Below are 15,720 nucleotides of genomic sequence, written 5' to 3'. Positions count from 1 at the left end.
TAGAGAAGTTTTCAATCATTCAACATATCATTTCTAGTTTTTAGTACACATAGTGACAGGAAACCTTAATCAAGAAAGTCTTCAAAATGATTTTTTATTTCAAAACTGAGGAAAACTTTAATTCCATAGTTAATTATTACACTGAAAAGAAAACGCTGTTTCCTTTCTTGAAAGCAAATATAAAGTAACAAGAAAAACCGCTCAGTCAGTCAGCTGTTGACTTGGCTTTCTTCTTGTTTCCATTATTGGCGATTATCTGATGATACCTAGCCATAAAGAGAATATACATAAATTTCAAAATTCATAAAAAATCCAATTCATATTATCAAAGTCAACCCTTCTCCAGCATTTCTCCCCTTCGGTTTCTCTCTCAAGTCACCTCTGACAACAGGCACATTTCATTTCATGTGGTCTCACTCTCTGCCACCCCCATCACAAATACGATTTTTAGAAGTGACCCATAAAGTAGAAATAAAAAGATGGCTGTGAATCATTGTTGGTGTGCTCACTGGATAGGACTGACATAACAAAGCACCAGCCACGCAGCTTCAACAGGAGGTTTGGTTTGGTTTGGTTTGGTTTTCCTCATTTGTAGGCTAGAATGTCAAGACTAAAGTTTTGGTTCCTACTGAAGGCCAAGAGAGGATCTGTCCCCTGCCTCCCCTTGCCTTGTGGATGCCTGTCCTCTTGCAGAGTCTCCACATCAGTTGTCCCTCTGTGTAACACCTTCCTTTGTTTCTCTCCTCGTGTGTTAGTCTCATTTTTGTCTAAAGACATCCAATTGGATTAGGGCCTGTTCTACTGGCTTTGTTTCACCATAATTACCTTTTAAAGACCCTGTCTCCAAATATTTATACATTCATAAAAGGAAAAAATGGGATTAAAGCTTTAATATATGACTTTGAAGAAAACAAAATCCAGCTCATAGCCCTTAGGTTTAACAGAAAATTTATGAAGTGAAGACACTAGTCAGGGACTCAGCTAAATCAATACTTTCATCATGCCTGAAAGGAACCTATTCTAATCATTCACTAGTAAGCCTATGTTTCCAACATTTCAGTGACTTGAGATGAGTTAAAGTTAACTGTAAAATGAAGAGCTAAATACTATTCCATCATTTGAGACAGTTCCACTCTGTTTTGTTTTGTTTGGGGTTTTGTGTTGCTTGCCCATGTTCCCCAGATCCAACCCAGCACCTTGCAAGGCAAACTACCACTGAGCTATAACTCCAGTTCCAGTTTTACCTATTGTTTCAAAAAATTAATGTCTCTGTTTCCACGTTTACTATGTCATAGAACCAGAGAGTGATGAAACACAGTATCTACCTGTTAAAGTATACTGAACAGACAACATCTACTCAAGCAATAAAAATCACAATATGTCTTTAATCCCAGCACTTGGGAGGCAGAGGCAAGAGAATCTCAGTGAGTTCAAGGCCCAGCCTGGTCTACAAAGTGAGTTCCAGGACTGCCAGGACTGTTACACAGAGAAACCCTGTCTGGAAAAACAGGGTCCCCCCCCCAAAAAAAAAACCACAATAAAAAATGATCTTTATTATGTATAATTGAATTTGATTGACAAGTATTTGATTGAGAAGTTTTACATCCGTATTCATCAGGGAGGCTGGCCTACAATGGTTTGTTTGGTTAGTTGGTTTTTGTTGGTTTGTTTGTTTGTTTGTATGTTTGAGACAGGGTCTCACCATGTAACCTTGTCTGACCCAGAACTCACTATGTGACCAGGCTAGCCTCAAACTCATAGAGATCGCTTCCCAAGGCATGAACCACCACACCCTGCCTGGCCTGTAGAGTTTTCATCTGTTGTATTCTTATCTGGTTTGGGTATAGTGTAGTATTGGTTTTGTAAATGGAATCTGCCAGGATTCCTTCCCTTTCTGATGTATGGGATAATTTGAGAAGCATTAGTGTTAATGCTTCTTTAAAAGAAGTCTAGTCGAACTGGGCTGCAGATTCATCTGGGCTTAGGATTTTGTAGAAGGGAAACTTTATTATCATTGAATGTTATTGATATGCTTAGGTTGTTTATAGTTTTTCGGTTTAAGTTTAGTAGGTCATATGTTTTCAGAAGTGTTTTCATTTCTTCTACATTTTTCAATTCATAAAACACAAAATTTCTAAATATGCCTTAATAATCCACTGAATTCCACTGGTAGCTTATAATCGCTCCCTCTCTATCTCTATATTTATTAATGTGGATCCTCTCTAGCTCATTTTTGTCTTGTTTATCTAAGAACTTGTCAATCTTTATTCTTTCAATCATCTTTATGTTTCTTTAATTTTTATATTGATTTTTGTTTCCATTACATTAATTTCTGCCCTGGTCTTTATTATTTCTTTACACATGATGAAATTTACTTCATTATAGAGTGATTATGTCATCTGCTAGGAAATGGGTGTGATTGAAGATAATTATATTAAAATAAATCAATCCAAAAAGATAAATAATGTGTATTTTCATTCACCTGTGGGTTCAAGAATTCTTTATTGATACATAAAATGGTGTGTGTGTCTGTGTCTGTGTGTGTCTGTGTGTGTGTCTGTGTGCTTGTGTATGTGTGTATGTATGAGAATGGAAGAGAAGCAGGAGTCAGGAGAGAGAGAACTAAAGGGAGGGAATAGTAAGGGGGAAATGTGGTCAATGTATATGATATACATGATGGAAGTGGCTATATGAAACTCAATACTATATAAATTCAATATGTGCCAATAAATACTCAAAACAAAATAAACATTAAGCAGATAAGGTATCAATTGTTTATGCTCTAAATCACAAAGAATCAATGAGACGTTCTGAAATTCTTTTAATTAAAATAAAAAGTGAACATCTGATTGTTCTCCACAGTGATTCAAAGAAATGTTGCTAAACTAAACTATAAATAAAGGGTTGGGTAGGTAGCTCAGTCAGTAAAGTGCTAGTCTTAGAAGCACAAGGACCTGAGTTCAATCCCTAGTATCTACGTAAGAAGGGAGCATGGTGAGCTGCTGGGAGACAGAAATGATTGGACCCTGTGGCCTCCTTGGCCAGCCAGTCTAGCCTGATGGTTAGCATCAGACCCTGTGTGAAGAAGGTAGATACCATTCCTAAGAAAGGCGCCCAAAGTTTGCTTCTGGCCTCCTCACATATACACGCACCAGCACACACACACACACACACACACACACACACACACACACACACACACGCACACACACACACACACACACAATAAGCTAGGTGAAAGAAGACAGCACAAACCTACAGCCTAGCACTGAAAAGGATGTGCAAAGAGAATCAGAAACCCAAAGCCAGCTGTGACTCCACAGAGTGTTCAAGATCAGCCTGAGCTACATAGAGAGACTAACAGAAAGACACAGAGAGAAGATAAAGAAGAAAAGAGAGAGAGAAAAAGAGAGAATATAGAAAAATGAGAGGAGAGGGAGGGAAAGGAGAGATCAAGAAGAAGGAGAAAAAAACATGGATAATTTAAAATTCCCTCTAAAGTAAATTATGTTTAAATAGCCTGTGTTAGTTATAACTAACAAAGTATTTCATTTCATTCGCTATAAATTAAATCTCAATGTATTATATTGTATTTCCTCATTGACTATTAGTGATTAGAATGCATGTTTACACCTGTGAATCTTTTGTCTTGAAAGTGTAATGAGAATATACTTCAGAATTCTGAGACATCAGACTGAAGTTGTGTAGTACAGTGGTAATGATAAATATTCATAGCATACATTCTTTACATTATTAAAGATAAGCATAACGAAGGGAAATCAGTACATTCATCATATGTTCTTCAGCTGTACTAATTAAATATTTCATTAATGGTTAAAAGAAATCCTGTCCTGGCACATTTCACACTCACTTCCATGCCACTGTAGTTGCCACTGTCACTCATCCAACACATAAATCTTGCATTGATTCTATAAGTGAAGGAAATGAAGACTCTCTGGGGATATAATTCCACGGTTTATACGTGATTTCCCCTTTTTATTAGCCTATAAAAGCTATGTTTGGGGGGCTCAGTCTGTGTACCTCATGATCCTATTTCAGTTATTAAAAGACATAAAGTAGCACTTACATAGTAAAGCCATTAAAAGAAGCATATTCCTCTGCTGTAAATCCATAAATATCTCTGCAGGATAAGTTCATATCTTGTTGAAGAAGAAGTTTTACGGAATTCGTTGGTTCAACAGTAAGAGCAATCATAATGGCTGTTCTGGAGCAAGACATGCACAAATTTAGTCTTCTCAACTTACCATTCAAACCTAAGTCCTCTATTCTTAGGGCGTCAAGAAGAGAATGGGAAATGTTGGGTTGATCTGCTCAAAATTGCACAGTATTCACAGATCACAGGAAGGCACCCAAATACTGTCACCAGGAAGCTCTAATACATTGATTTTTCAATCTCTGCCTCCTGGAAGCCTCCTGTTTTCAAGATGTCTCAAAATTCCACAAGAGGGATTACTGGACATCCTAGGTCCCCTTTCCAGTTAACTACAGCATCTGTTCCTGTGTAAGATTCCAAAGTTACTATATATGACTAATAACTTAAAGCTACCTATATAATTAAGCAGTTCAATTTTATACATTGAAAAAAAGAACATTTGAGAAGTATAGGTAATTTGTTCCAAATCATACCATACAAATAAAATATCACACAAAGATATACTAATAAATATGTGTATTTACATGGTCTTATTAAGCAATTGCAATTATATGGTATCTTATATAGCTTTACTTATACTTATACCTGTGGTTGTTATCTGATGCATTAACATCTGCTCCTTTCTTCACAAGAAATTTTACCATATTTACATTATTTTCAGCAACGGCAAGTAAAAGTGGAGTGTAGCCATCCTGTAAAAATTATTTCAAAATGATTACTTGAGCAATGTTTACCTTGGTGCCTTTTAGGTTTAAGTACAATTTTTTAAGTATGCTCTTAAGAAACTCCTGAATATATACTCTAATTTTTGAAGTATTTTAATATCTAACAAAAATCTGACTTTGAATTAATGATGGGCTGCTACATTTTTAAAAGTCAAGTTGTATTCTAGGATTAATTCAAATCATAGTTATAAAATGATCAAGTCATGAGTACCTATCATTTAATGTAAGTTTTGTATACCATTAGCTCAAATGTACATACAATTATGTATAATTATATTTCTAAAGTTTTATTTAATAACTTTCAAGACTATCATATACACAAAATATCAGCAAAATGAAGTGACAAGATATTTCATAAAAAATATTTTTTGGTTATTTTTTCAACTTCAAAAGGAGAATTAGGCTACTTTTAGTATAATAGCCAATCTAATTCAGCTCTATTACTGAGTAATAAAATCATTATAAGATGAGATTTATTATTTTATATTAATACTAATTTGTGAAAAATTCAAACATTCATATCTGATACTGTAACACAAATCTTAAAAAGTCTTATTAATAAAAAACCCAGAGCCAGATATTGTGGTGAAAACTGAAAGATCAGAGAAGTAGACAAGCCACAGCCAACCTCACCTCACCAAATCCTCAGCCAATCCTGTTTCCTCAGCTGAAAGCCTCTGAGTCCTCACCCTTGAGGTTCTCAGTTGAACTGCTTAAAACACCTCTAGTTCCTGGTCCTCACGCCTTATATACCTTTCTGCTTCCTGCCATTACTTCCTGGGATTAAAGGTATGTGTCCTTCCCAAGCAAAGACATGAGATCACAAGTGTTGGAATTAAAGATGTGTGCCACCACACCTGGCTCTGTTCCCAGTTTGGCCTTGAACTCACAGAGATCCAGACAGATCTCTGCCTCTCAAGTGATAGGATTAAAGACATGTGTGCCACCACTGTCTGTCCTGTATGTCTAATCTAGTGGCTGGCTCTATCCTCTGATCCCCAGATAAGTTTTATTTGTTAGAGCATAAATAAAATATCACCACATGATGTGGCCATTTCAGGAATTATTACTGATGGATATGTTTCTCTTCATGTCAGGATAAAGGTCTACAGTGAAATGCAAAACTTAAAAGAAAAATTTTATCAGTTTAATAACCTATTCATCTCTCAATTCAATTTGATAAATACGTTCTCTATATTAAAATACAAATTTGTTACATGAAGTATCTGAAATGAATACCCTGTTCAGCAGCTCTCTTTTTTTTAATGAAAACAATGCAGCCTTTTTTATTAGAATTTGTAACAGACCTACTAGTATTATTGCTCGAATTACCACTACCACTATCATATGACCCATAATTGAAGTATAAGAATAAATGTATGTCTCAGAGGATCACAGATGGCAATGCAGCGATTGAAAGCCATTGCCAATAGATTACCAGACTCCATGCAAGGTATGCATGGAGAATAATAGCTGGGCTAGGCAGGCGTCAAAGGCAATGGTATAAGCCCAAACCAAAAGATGGCCAACATTTTGGGAGCAATTGCTGCACAGTCTCCTATGTCTGTAGCTGCCTGCCAGCACAGCCAGGAAGATGTACATGGGCTGGTGCAAGCTATGCTCAGCTGGGATGATGATCAATAAAATGATATTTCCCAAAAGAGCCACTAGACACATTGCAAAGAATGGAAATCCAATCCAAAACTGAACATGCTCTGGTCTAGGAATTCCAATCAAAATTACAGTTTTAGGGTTCAGATACGACATGTCATTGTGCTTCACTGAGCTCAGCATTCTGTCTTCTCACCACTGACCATGATAACTGAAACTTCTGCTTTCAGAAGCTGGAGGCAGTAACTCAGACCTGCTGTGGAAGGCTGGAGCTCTGTTTTCTTGGGTGGTTGAGGACCAAAGTGTTCCTTCTTCCCAATTTACATTCATCCTTTGGGACAGCTCTGAGGCATGAATATGTATTTTCTTTAATAGAAACTTACCTTATTTTTAGCTTCAAGATTGGCTTTGTATTTAAGCAATTCATTGGCTAGTGAGATATTTTGACCACAAACAGCATAATGGAGGGCAGTATTATTATTAAAATCCACCAGATTTGGGTCTGCACCATGCTGTAGAAGAACCATAGCACAATTCTCCTGTTGACACTGTACTGCCTATCAATGAAACAACAATACATGAGTGCCCAATTTCCTATTTCAGATATATAAACACATGTTACAATTTAAAGCATGAAAACCAATAAAATTTAACTAGCATAAGTACTCAAACACATTCCACTAAAAAAAAAGAAAAAAATGGAACACACCTTGATCAATGGGGTTCTGTTTTCGTTATCCTGGACATTAATTTTGCATTGATTCTCAATTAAGAGATACACAATATCTATATATCCATTAGCACAGGCCAAATGCAAAGGTGTCCTATATTGATACAAAAAAACATGAAGTTAGAGATATATCTCAATTAGTTATAATACTCATCAATAAGCAAGATTAAATATTAAGATATTTGTTTTATGTGTTTGTTTACATTTAATGAAAATTTATGCTAATTATAATTGATTTTGATGAATTTAAAAGGCTAAGCAAATGTCTTGAGAATCAAATACCACTTTAAGGAAAATTTGGCTCTATTAAATTCAAAGTTTTTTCTCAATTTATCTTCAGAAGAAATGATAAAATGAGATAACACTAACACAATTCAGATTGCTCTCCAAAACCTAAGAAACATCCATAAATAACAGAAATGCCAATGTCAAAGGCATCTCCCCATGTTGTGTGTGTTTCTCTGCCCATCCAGTAGAACTGACACTTCCATCTAAAAACAAACATATGATTAAGAACCTAAGGACTCACTACATTGTACATTTTACATTATTAGATTAATTTTTACTTCTTGAAGATCTACAGGTTCATGAATTATAACACAATACTAATTAGCTCCATTTACACTTTGTACTTGCTTTGGGCTTTGGTGTAGACTTTCCTTTAATGAACTTCTATGGTAGTACGGTGATATCACTATTTCTTTGTTTTACATAATTTTAGAATATTCCATATGCTGATAACCCATATTCCAAACAGGGGATCTCAGATGTCATGCCCCTGTTTCATATCTACCTTAACAAACCAGTATTAACCTACAGGAGCAGGAAAAGAAATTACCCTCAAAGGAAGGCTTGAAAACAGAATAACATTCAAAAGAGATAAACTAATAAAAACTCTTACATGATGATGTAATTTACCACCTATGGGAGTAAATTTTAAAAAGTAAAAAATTTTGAACAATCTGATGATTCCAATTTAGATTAGTTAATGACATTACAAAAGGAACAATAATAATGTAACTACAATTCAAAGTCAGAACTCTAATCAATTACACTATACAGATGAAGACAGACAGCAATCAGGAAGAGGAGTGTCAGTTTAGACAGTAGAATGGATATTTTATGTAAATGGAGGCTTTTCTCTGATCAGCCCTGTCTCGCAGCTGCTTGTAAATATTACCCAGAGGCTTGATATTAATTATAAACCATTTGACCTATTGCTCAGGTTTATTACTAACTAGCTCTTACCACTTAAATTAACCCATTTCTATTCATCTATATTTTGCCATGTGTCTGTGGTGTTACTGGTCTGCTGGCATCTTGCTCCTTTGGCAGCTAGATGGCATCTGTCCTGACTCAGCCTTTCTTCGCCCTTTATCTCTGCTTGGATTTCCCACCTGGGTCTTATCCTGCCTTGCCATAGGCCAAAGCAGCTTTATTAATTAACCAATGGGAGCAACACATATTCACAGTGTATAGAAAGATATCCCCCATCATTCCCCTTTCCTGTCTAATCAAGAAAGAACATTTTAACTTTAGCATAGTAAGATTACATATAACAAAACAGTTATCAAGCAAGAATTATAGTTATAATATTTAATCTATTTCTATTTGGCAAAATTAAAGAAAATACTCTAACATCTATCCTATCTTTGTGAGTCTAAAATTTCATATCTAATTTATCTTTTATCATAATTAAGGAAAAACATAATTATAACTATCTAATCTTCAATTCTATCAAAGTCCTCAGAAGAAAATAAATTATCTGAGTAAACAAGAAGTGTATTGTAAGCAACTTCCAAATTTCTAGAAATGACAGATACATCTGCTACCCAGATAGTCACCCAAAGTTCCTCTGTAACTTTGGGGCATCTGTCTTCAGCCTATAGGCCTAGAGTATCTGGCATACTTTTTCATGAAGCAAGAAATTTGAAGGACTGTTCTGCCTGGTATTGGCAAAGTTCATCAGTTGCTTTCCTCCTCTGTGTCCTGTAGAATGTCTGGCAAACTCTTCTATGAAGCAGGAACCCTGAAGGACCATCCCATCTTATTTTGGCAAAGTTCAGCATTAATTTTCTCATGGATCCAGTTAATACAGCATAAAGTCAAGCACTCAAGGCAAAAGCAGTTTCTTGCCCAAATGGCTAACCTTGCCACAATGAAAGCAAACTCCTTTGGAGTTTCTTTGATGCCCATCATCTCTGAAGTAAATCGTGCTGCCAGGAGCAGATGCGTCCCACTGTCATGAAAACCTTGGGTTAACAAAACATTTTAAATGCCATATTTTATAGGTTTTTGAAGTATTTGAAGACCATCTATCTAAAATATATCTCTGTATCATCCTGAAAGCGCATGTAACATATCTACAAATTTGATCATCATAAATGACTACTAACCTATGTTTCTTGATTATCCTATATAATTTATAATAATAGCTTTCTAAAACTAGAATTTTACCTTATATTTTTAAATGAGCTATATAAACACAATACCTTAAACAAGAGTAAAAATATACATACAGTACAACAAAATTGACTTTAAATTTGTATCAATAAACTAAAATTCATAACAATGTAAAATATTTTGAGATTAAGTTGTTTGGATTAAAGTAGATTCAATAATATACTCTTTTTCATTATAATAATCTACCCTTTTCCATCATTTCTATATCATTTTTGCTTGTTTGTTTGAGACAGGGTTTCTCTGTATAACAGCCCAGGATGTCCTGGAACTTGCTTTGTAGAGCCAGATGGCCTTGAAACTCACAGAGATTCTCCTGCCTCTTCCTCTTTAGTTCTAGGATTAAAGATGTGAACCACCACACCCAGCTTTAGATCATTCATAATGAACTTTGTGTTTGGTGGGAGGAAGAATAGAGAATAATAGGGGAGAATGTGATTAAAAAAAATCTGTGTGTAAATAGATATCAATAGACATTGGCAGATAGTGAAAAAAATCAGCTAGAAAAGATTATTAAATACATTAAGTAAAAGTGAAAATAAGTTTTAAAGAAAAAATCCTAAATAAAATCTGAATGAATGGGACAGATACTTTGCAGTCATAGAAAGCAATACTTTGAGAGATAAAAATTTAAACATCATAATCTAGTTAAAATAATCCCACAAACTACTTTTTTTTATTCCCTCCTTATGAAGCAAACTTGTAGTGATTACTGATTTAGTTCCTTAACAATCCTGATATATTGCCAACTTCCTGGTAAAAATTTATAATTTAGCTCAAAATGAACTTTTTTAAATAAAAAATTTATCTAACCTTCAAGTCAAACACAGAGAGCTAAACACTTTTAATCCTGTCTTTGATAACTCCTTGAAGAAACATATATACACATGTATGGGCATGTATGTGTGTGTGTGTATTTATACATATCTATATATATGTGTAAAATTTTAATAACTTAGTGCCAAGGAACTTTTGAGGTTTCTATTCAAGCATTAGATTTATCACCGCCTACAAAACCAAATTGTTGGTTTTAGTTATTGTTGTTGTTTTAATTACAGACAAATACATGGACCCATGAGGGGCATTTCCCATTCAAACAACCCAGGGCTACTAAGTACTTTCTGAGTTTTGTTCAGAAGTATTGAATGTGCTTAATGGATAGTTTAGCAAGGTTATTTACTTTATCACAGATTCCGTACACTGCCTGATTTACATAGTTATTAAGCATATATTTGTTGAAGAAATCAATTCAAAGCTAAGCAAATGAGTGGTAGAGAAAGGTAGCACACTGGAGCTGGAGAGATGACTCAGCCATTAAGATCACTTCCTGCTCTTGCAGAGGACCCGAGTTCAGTTCCCAGCACCTACATCAGGCAGCTCACAACTGTATGTAACTCCAGGTCCAGCAGATCCAGTGCTCTCTTCTGCCCTCAGCAAGGATATGATGCACATAAACTCAAACAGGCAGACACACAAATAAATAAATAAATATTTTTTTTAAAGATGAATGTGTAACACAGAAGAAGGAAAACATTCATTGTCTAGCCAAGGAGTTTGTCATCAGGTTTCTTTGAACAGAAACTATTTTGTTTATCTTAGTATTCCCAGGTTTAAAGTCTTAGTAGTTTCATTCTTGGTGATTGCCTCTCCTCTTGTTTTGTTTTCTCATCAGTAAAATCTAAGCGTTAGGTTGTTAGACACAACGCATACCAAGAAGCAAAACAGCAAAAGGAAGAGAGAAAACAGTGTACAGTGGAGATTAAAAGGAAAGGAAAAGGGTCCAACACCCAGGTAAACATTCACAAGTAAGTTAAATAAGAAGCCAAAAGCTCAAGTATGGCCCTATGCAAAAGACAGTGCCTCTGCTCAGGAAAACCCAGAATGACATCTGATTTTAAGCAGCCCTGATATGCTTCTTTATGGTTGGAACAGCCAGCCTCCCCAGCCCTTCCTCCCCAGTCCCGGCCTCTGGTCACCTGCTTTTTTTGTCCCGCCCATTCACATCATGCTTCTTGCGTTCAAGGTATTTCTTGAACTTTTGCACATTGCCAACTGAAGCAGCTTTGTGAAGTTTCTTTAAGGGCTTATCTTGAAGGTGATGTCCCCCACTCGTGGACGGGCTGGGGTCAGTACTGGCCATGCTCATGGACAGTTCTGAGGAGCGGCTGTGGGAATCGTCGGTCTTCCCCTTTCCCCAGAAGCTGAAGAGTTTCTTCATGGTGACAAAGTCTTTAATTCTATCTGAGGTGTTCCTGGGACTCCTAACCAACAACCCTGGTCCTCTGTCCTAACTACCTCATTCACAACTGCCTCTCAACCTGACCAAATCCGGAGTTGTGTGAAGACAGGAATCTTCGCCTGGCTACATCCGGGGACCAAGGCAGATCTCAGTTACCTAGAAACTGCTCAAGGCTTCCACTGCGCAACCGCAGTCTTGATTGTGATCCAGTTCGGCTAGCCAACCCAGATTTTCACATATAAACTGCCTTTGGCTTTGCCAATAGACCCCGAGCCTTGGAGAGAAACTTAGTAACTTACAAACAGTCCATTTTCCTTCAAGGATAGATTTAATCGTCTGTATTCTAACCAAGTGAGATTAGGACAGAGGGGATGGATCTCTGCCAGTGATGTTGCTGGCACTTGCATGGTAATGCTTGTCTTAAACACTAACTACCATCCCTGGATGATCTCAATATTAAATATGCTTTGTGAATATGCCTCTCATGTTCCACTTACCTCGTCTAGTCACAAAATTGACAATTGAACTCACCACATAACAGGCCCATTAATCTTATCACTTTTTCCTGACCTCAATGGCCTTTCACTGTGTCCTCACTATTCTACTAGACTGAACTCCGTGGCCATTCATTAAAATCACTTGCATGTAAATGTCTTCAGTAAATTTGCCTCCATTCCTTAGGTGCCTAAACCAAAGCCCTAGTAAAGCCTAAACTCTTGTGTCTTCCCTGAGACTCTGGTTATGACTAAAGGGTTTTCCAACATCATGCTGTCAGTTTTCATTCTGAGTTCAAGAACATCACCTTAAGTAGACTGTTACTCAGTCCAGCATCACTTAACTATTTCCCAGGCCCAACTTTTGTCTCATTTCTCTCCACTGTTTTGTATCTTCTCCCTCCAGTGGGCCTTGATTAATGACATTGCTTCCTAATTCTTTGAGAATGACATTAGAGAAATTCTACAGGACTCTAAAAAAACAACATAATTACCTGCATCTTACTAAAACAACAACAACAACAACAACAACAAGCATTTTACTATCTTCCTCATACAGATTATATGTCCATATTCCTATCAAAAGCCAGCATCATACTTAGTTATCCTAGACACTGTTGCCTACTTAAAAACATTGCTCGAGTAAAATCTCCCCTGCTTCCCTTATATGTCCTAAAATTCACTATTCACTAATTCTGAGTAGCATAAATACATGCTGATATATGTCCTATCAAGAAGCAAAACATGCTGGACATGGTGGTACAACCTGAAACTCCAGCATTTGGAAGAAGGAGACAACAGGGTCAGAAATTTATGGTCATCTTCATTTACATTGGGAATTCAAGGCCAACCTGGGATACATGGAATTCTAGATCAACAAATCGCGATTCCCTTTGCAGTCTTGCAACCTTCACTTTTTTTTCATAGAACTCCTTAAAAGCAGTTTTCATAATCTTACAATGAATGTCTAGAAATTTTCCTCCACTGTGCTCATCTAAACTATTCACACTATGACCTTTTTGCCCTTATCACTCTGTTGACATTGCTTTTAAACAAAATTGACCATTGTCTCCATCAAATCCAATCCTGTAGTTACGTGGGTTTTCATTGTAATAGAATAACATTAGACAAGGGCAATCATTGCTTACTCAAAAAAAAAACCCTTTTATTTTGGTCTAGTAAGCCATCTCAATGGATAAAATATTGGTCACCAAGCCTGACAATCTAAATTTGATTTGATCCCCAGAATCCACATGGTGTGAGGAAAGAACAGACTACTGAAAGTTATCCCCTGACAACTTGTGTGTAGCATGAACTCTACCCTCTCCCAATAGAGAGACATACTAAACTACCAAAAATATCATTTAAAAAGGATAGAACAGTTGCCTAGTTTGAACTTTACCTTTCCTATGATTCATCCTCAGATTAATTTGTTAGTTGTTCTTGGTCTCCAATACTGAGGAACCCAATAAACAACCATCAACAATGTTTCCATCCTTGAAAGCACTCATAAAACTTTACACCTATATGTAAACTGAAAATAAATCACACCAAAACTAACACAATAGAACCAGAATCTACCTTATTTTTAAATCCTATATTTTTACTGTATTCATTCAGTCCTGTGACTTAAATATCATTCACATGCTATTGAACTCCCAAACTGAGAATCCTGTAGTCCTTACGGTTATTAATCAAATTCCTAGTGCAGTAACTCCAAAACACCTAGAATTTGAACATGACTTCCAATACAATATGAACCAGCATCATTTCTCTTATTTGCATTAATATTTTTGAGTAGCATTCCTGCTGGTCTTCATGTTTCTTCCCTCGTTATACTCTGCTCTCCCAGAACTATCGTCAACCCACTGAGTTAAGTGATCCAGGATGTTTCAAGTAATGTCATTTCTCTGCTAAAATCTTTCTAAGAACTTCCCAACTCTTTCATATTAAAGGCTGGCTTTCTTCTAATGACCTGAATGTCCTTGAGCCCAGGTTTCCTTCCCTACACCTGATCTCAAGCTCTTCAGCTTATCGGAACTCAATTGTGACAACCACTTTTGGTGTTTTTCTAAACACACTGTGCATGCTTAGACTTAAAGATGAGAGCACTTTGTGTCCTCTTTCCAAGATGTTCATCCTGCAGCCATAACGTCATCTCTGAGCAGAAAGCAACCTTTCCATGCCTTATTATTTTCAGAAAACAGGGCAATCACCCTGGTTTTTGGGTGACCACAGTAAGGTTAGGGATACTTAATTGTCCAAAAAGACAAAGAACCAAACAGAGAATAGAAAGTAAATAAAGTTCTTAATGAAATGGCAGTCTGTGAAGAAAATTATACCTACAAGAAGTAGGCAAACCAAGAAAGGAGCAAAGAACTAATGTCTCTGAGCCCTTGTTGAGGACATAAGATGGATATAAAAACTGCACTCTGCCAATTGTGAGAAATGTTTTTAAAAGTTTTTAACATACTGCCTTTTCTATCATGGGGCTAAACAATACAAAACTCCATTTTAAAATTCATTTTTAATGAATTACTGGCAAGCAATTTAAGGATAGTGTGTCTCAAAAACAAATAGAAATGAACAAACCTCTGACTGCTTCTCATTTCTCCCTTTCCCTAAACACAAAATTTTCCCTGGCACCATTCTTAAGAAGTAACTGTCTCCTACTTTTTCCCTCACATTCTTTCTCTACTCCAACTTCTGTAAGACTTCTCTTTCTTCTTCCTGGGAACAGAATCATCTATTCCAAGCAAACTCTATCACAACGCAGGTCCTGGCGTTTAAAATTCCTATGAGGAACAGACATTCAGAAGCGTTATTGCTTTTGCCTCTGATGAATTGTCCCTCCATCTCTTTTGTTCTCATCTTGTTCTGCTGCCCAAGCTCGGCCTCTTCTCTGTCTCCTCTAAATGCCTCTGAGAAATGTTCATAGGGGCAGCTTAAGTAAACAGATTCAAGTAATGCAATAGATTCCCTAATCCACAGTTGTTTTCAGAGCTATGGTGAATAGAAACACTAAATTAAAAACTGCCAACTAAGCACTCTGTAAGTTTTAAATAGCCTATCATCCTGAGTTGTGTGATGAAATCTCTCCATTTTATCTGTCTCACCTGTCAGTGAATCATCCATTTGTTCAACATAAACACATTATATACACTATCCACTCACATTATTTAGCACCCACATTTTATTAGAGTTGTGCATTGCTAGTTCACTGCTGTCTAACTAATCTTCATATTACTTAGTACGGGCCCAAAAGTGCAAGAGTTGCAATGCTGACA

General features: G+C 36.3%; 1 protein-coding gene across 1 annotated transcript; it reads right to left on the bottom strand.

The window, feature by feature from the left end:
* Positions 1-205: 205 nt before the first annotated feature.
* Positions 206-11,918, bottom strand: Ankrd7 (ankyrin repeat domain 7). Its single transcript, XM_052720138.1, has 6 exons — positions 11,677-11,918; positions 7,220-7,334; positions 6,894-7,067; positions 4,760-4,866; positions 4,088-4,225; positions 206-266 (listed from the first exon to the last, which is right to left on the bottom strand). Exons 1-6 carry the CDS (start codon positions 11,916-11,918, stop codon positions 206-208), a joined length of 837 nt encoding a protein of 278 aa, XP_052576098.1.
* Positions 11,919-15,720: the final 3,802 nt, after the last annotated feature.

This window comes from Peromyscus californicus, unplaced genomic scaffold (assembly GCF_007827085.1).
Source record: "Peromyscus californicus insignis strain IS unplaced genomic scaffold, ASM782708v3 Scaffold_6__1_contigs__length_162567912, whole genome shotgun sequence".
In the NCBI taxonomy this organism is placed as follows: Eukaryota; Metazoa; Chordata; class Mammalia; order Rodentia; family Cricetidae; genus Peromyscus; species Peromyscus californicus.
This window is presented reverse-complemented; position numbering and strand designations above follow the sequence as displayed.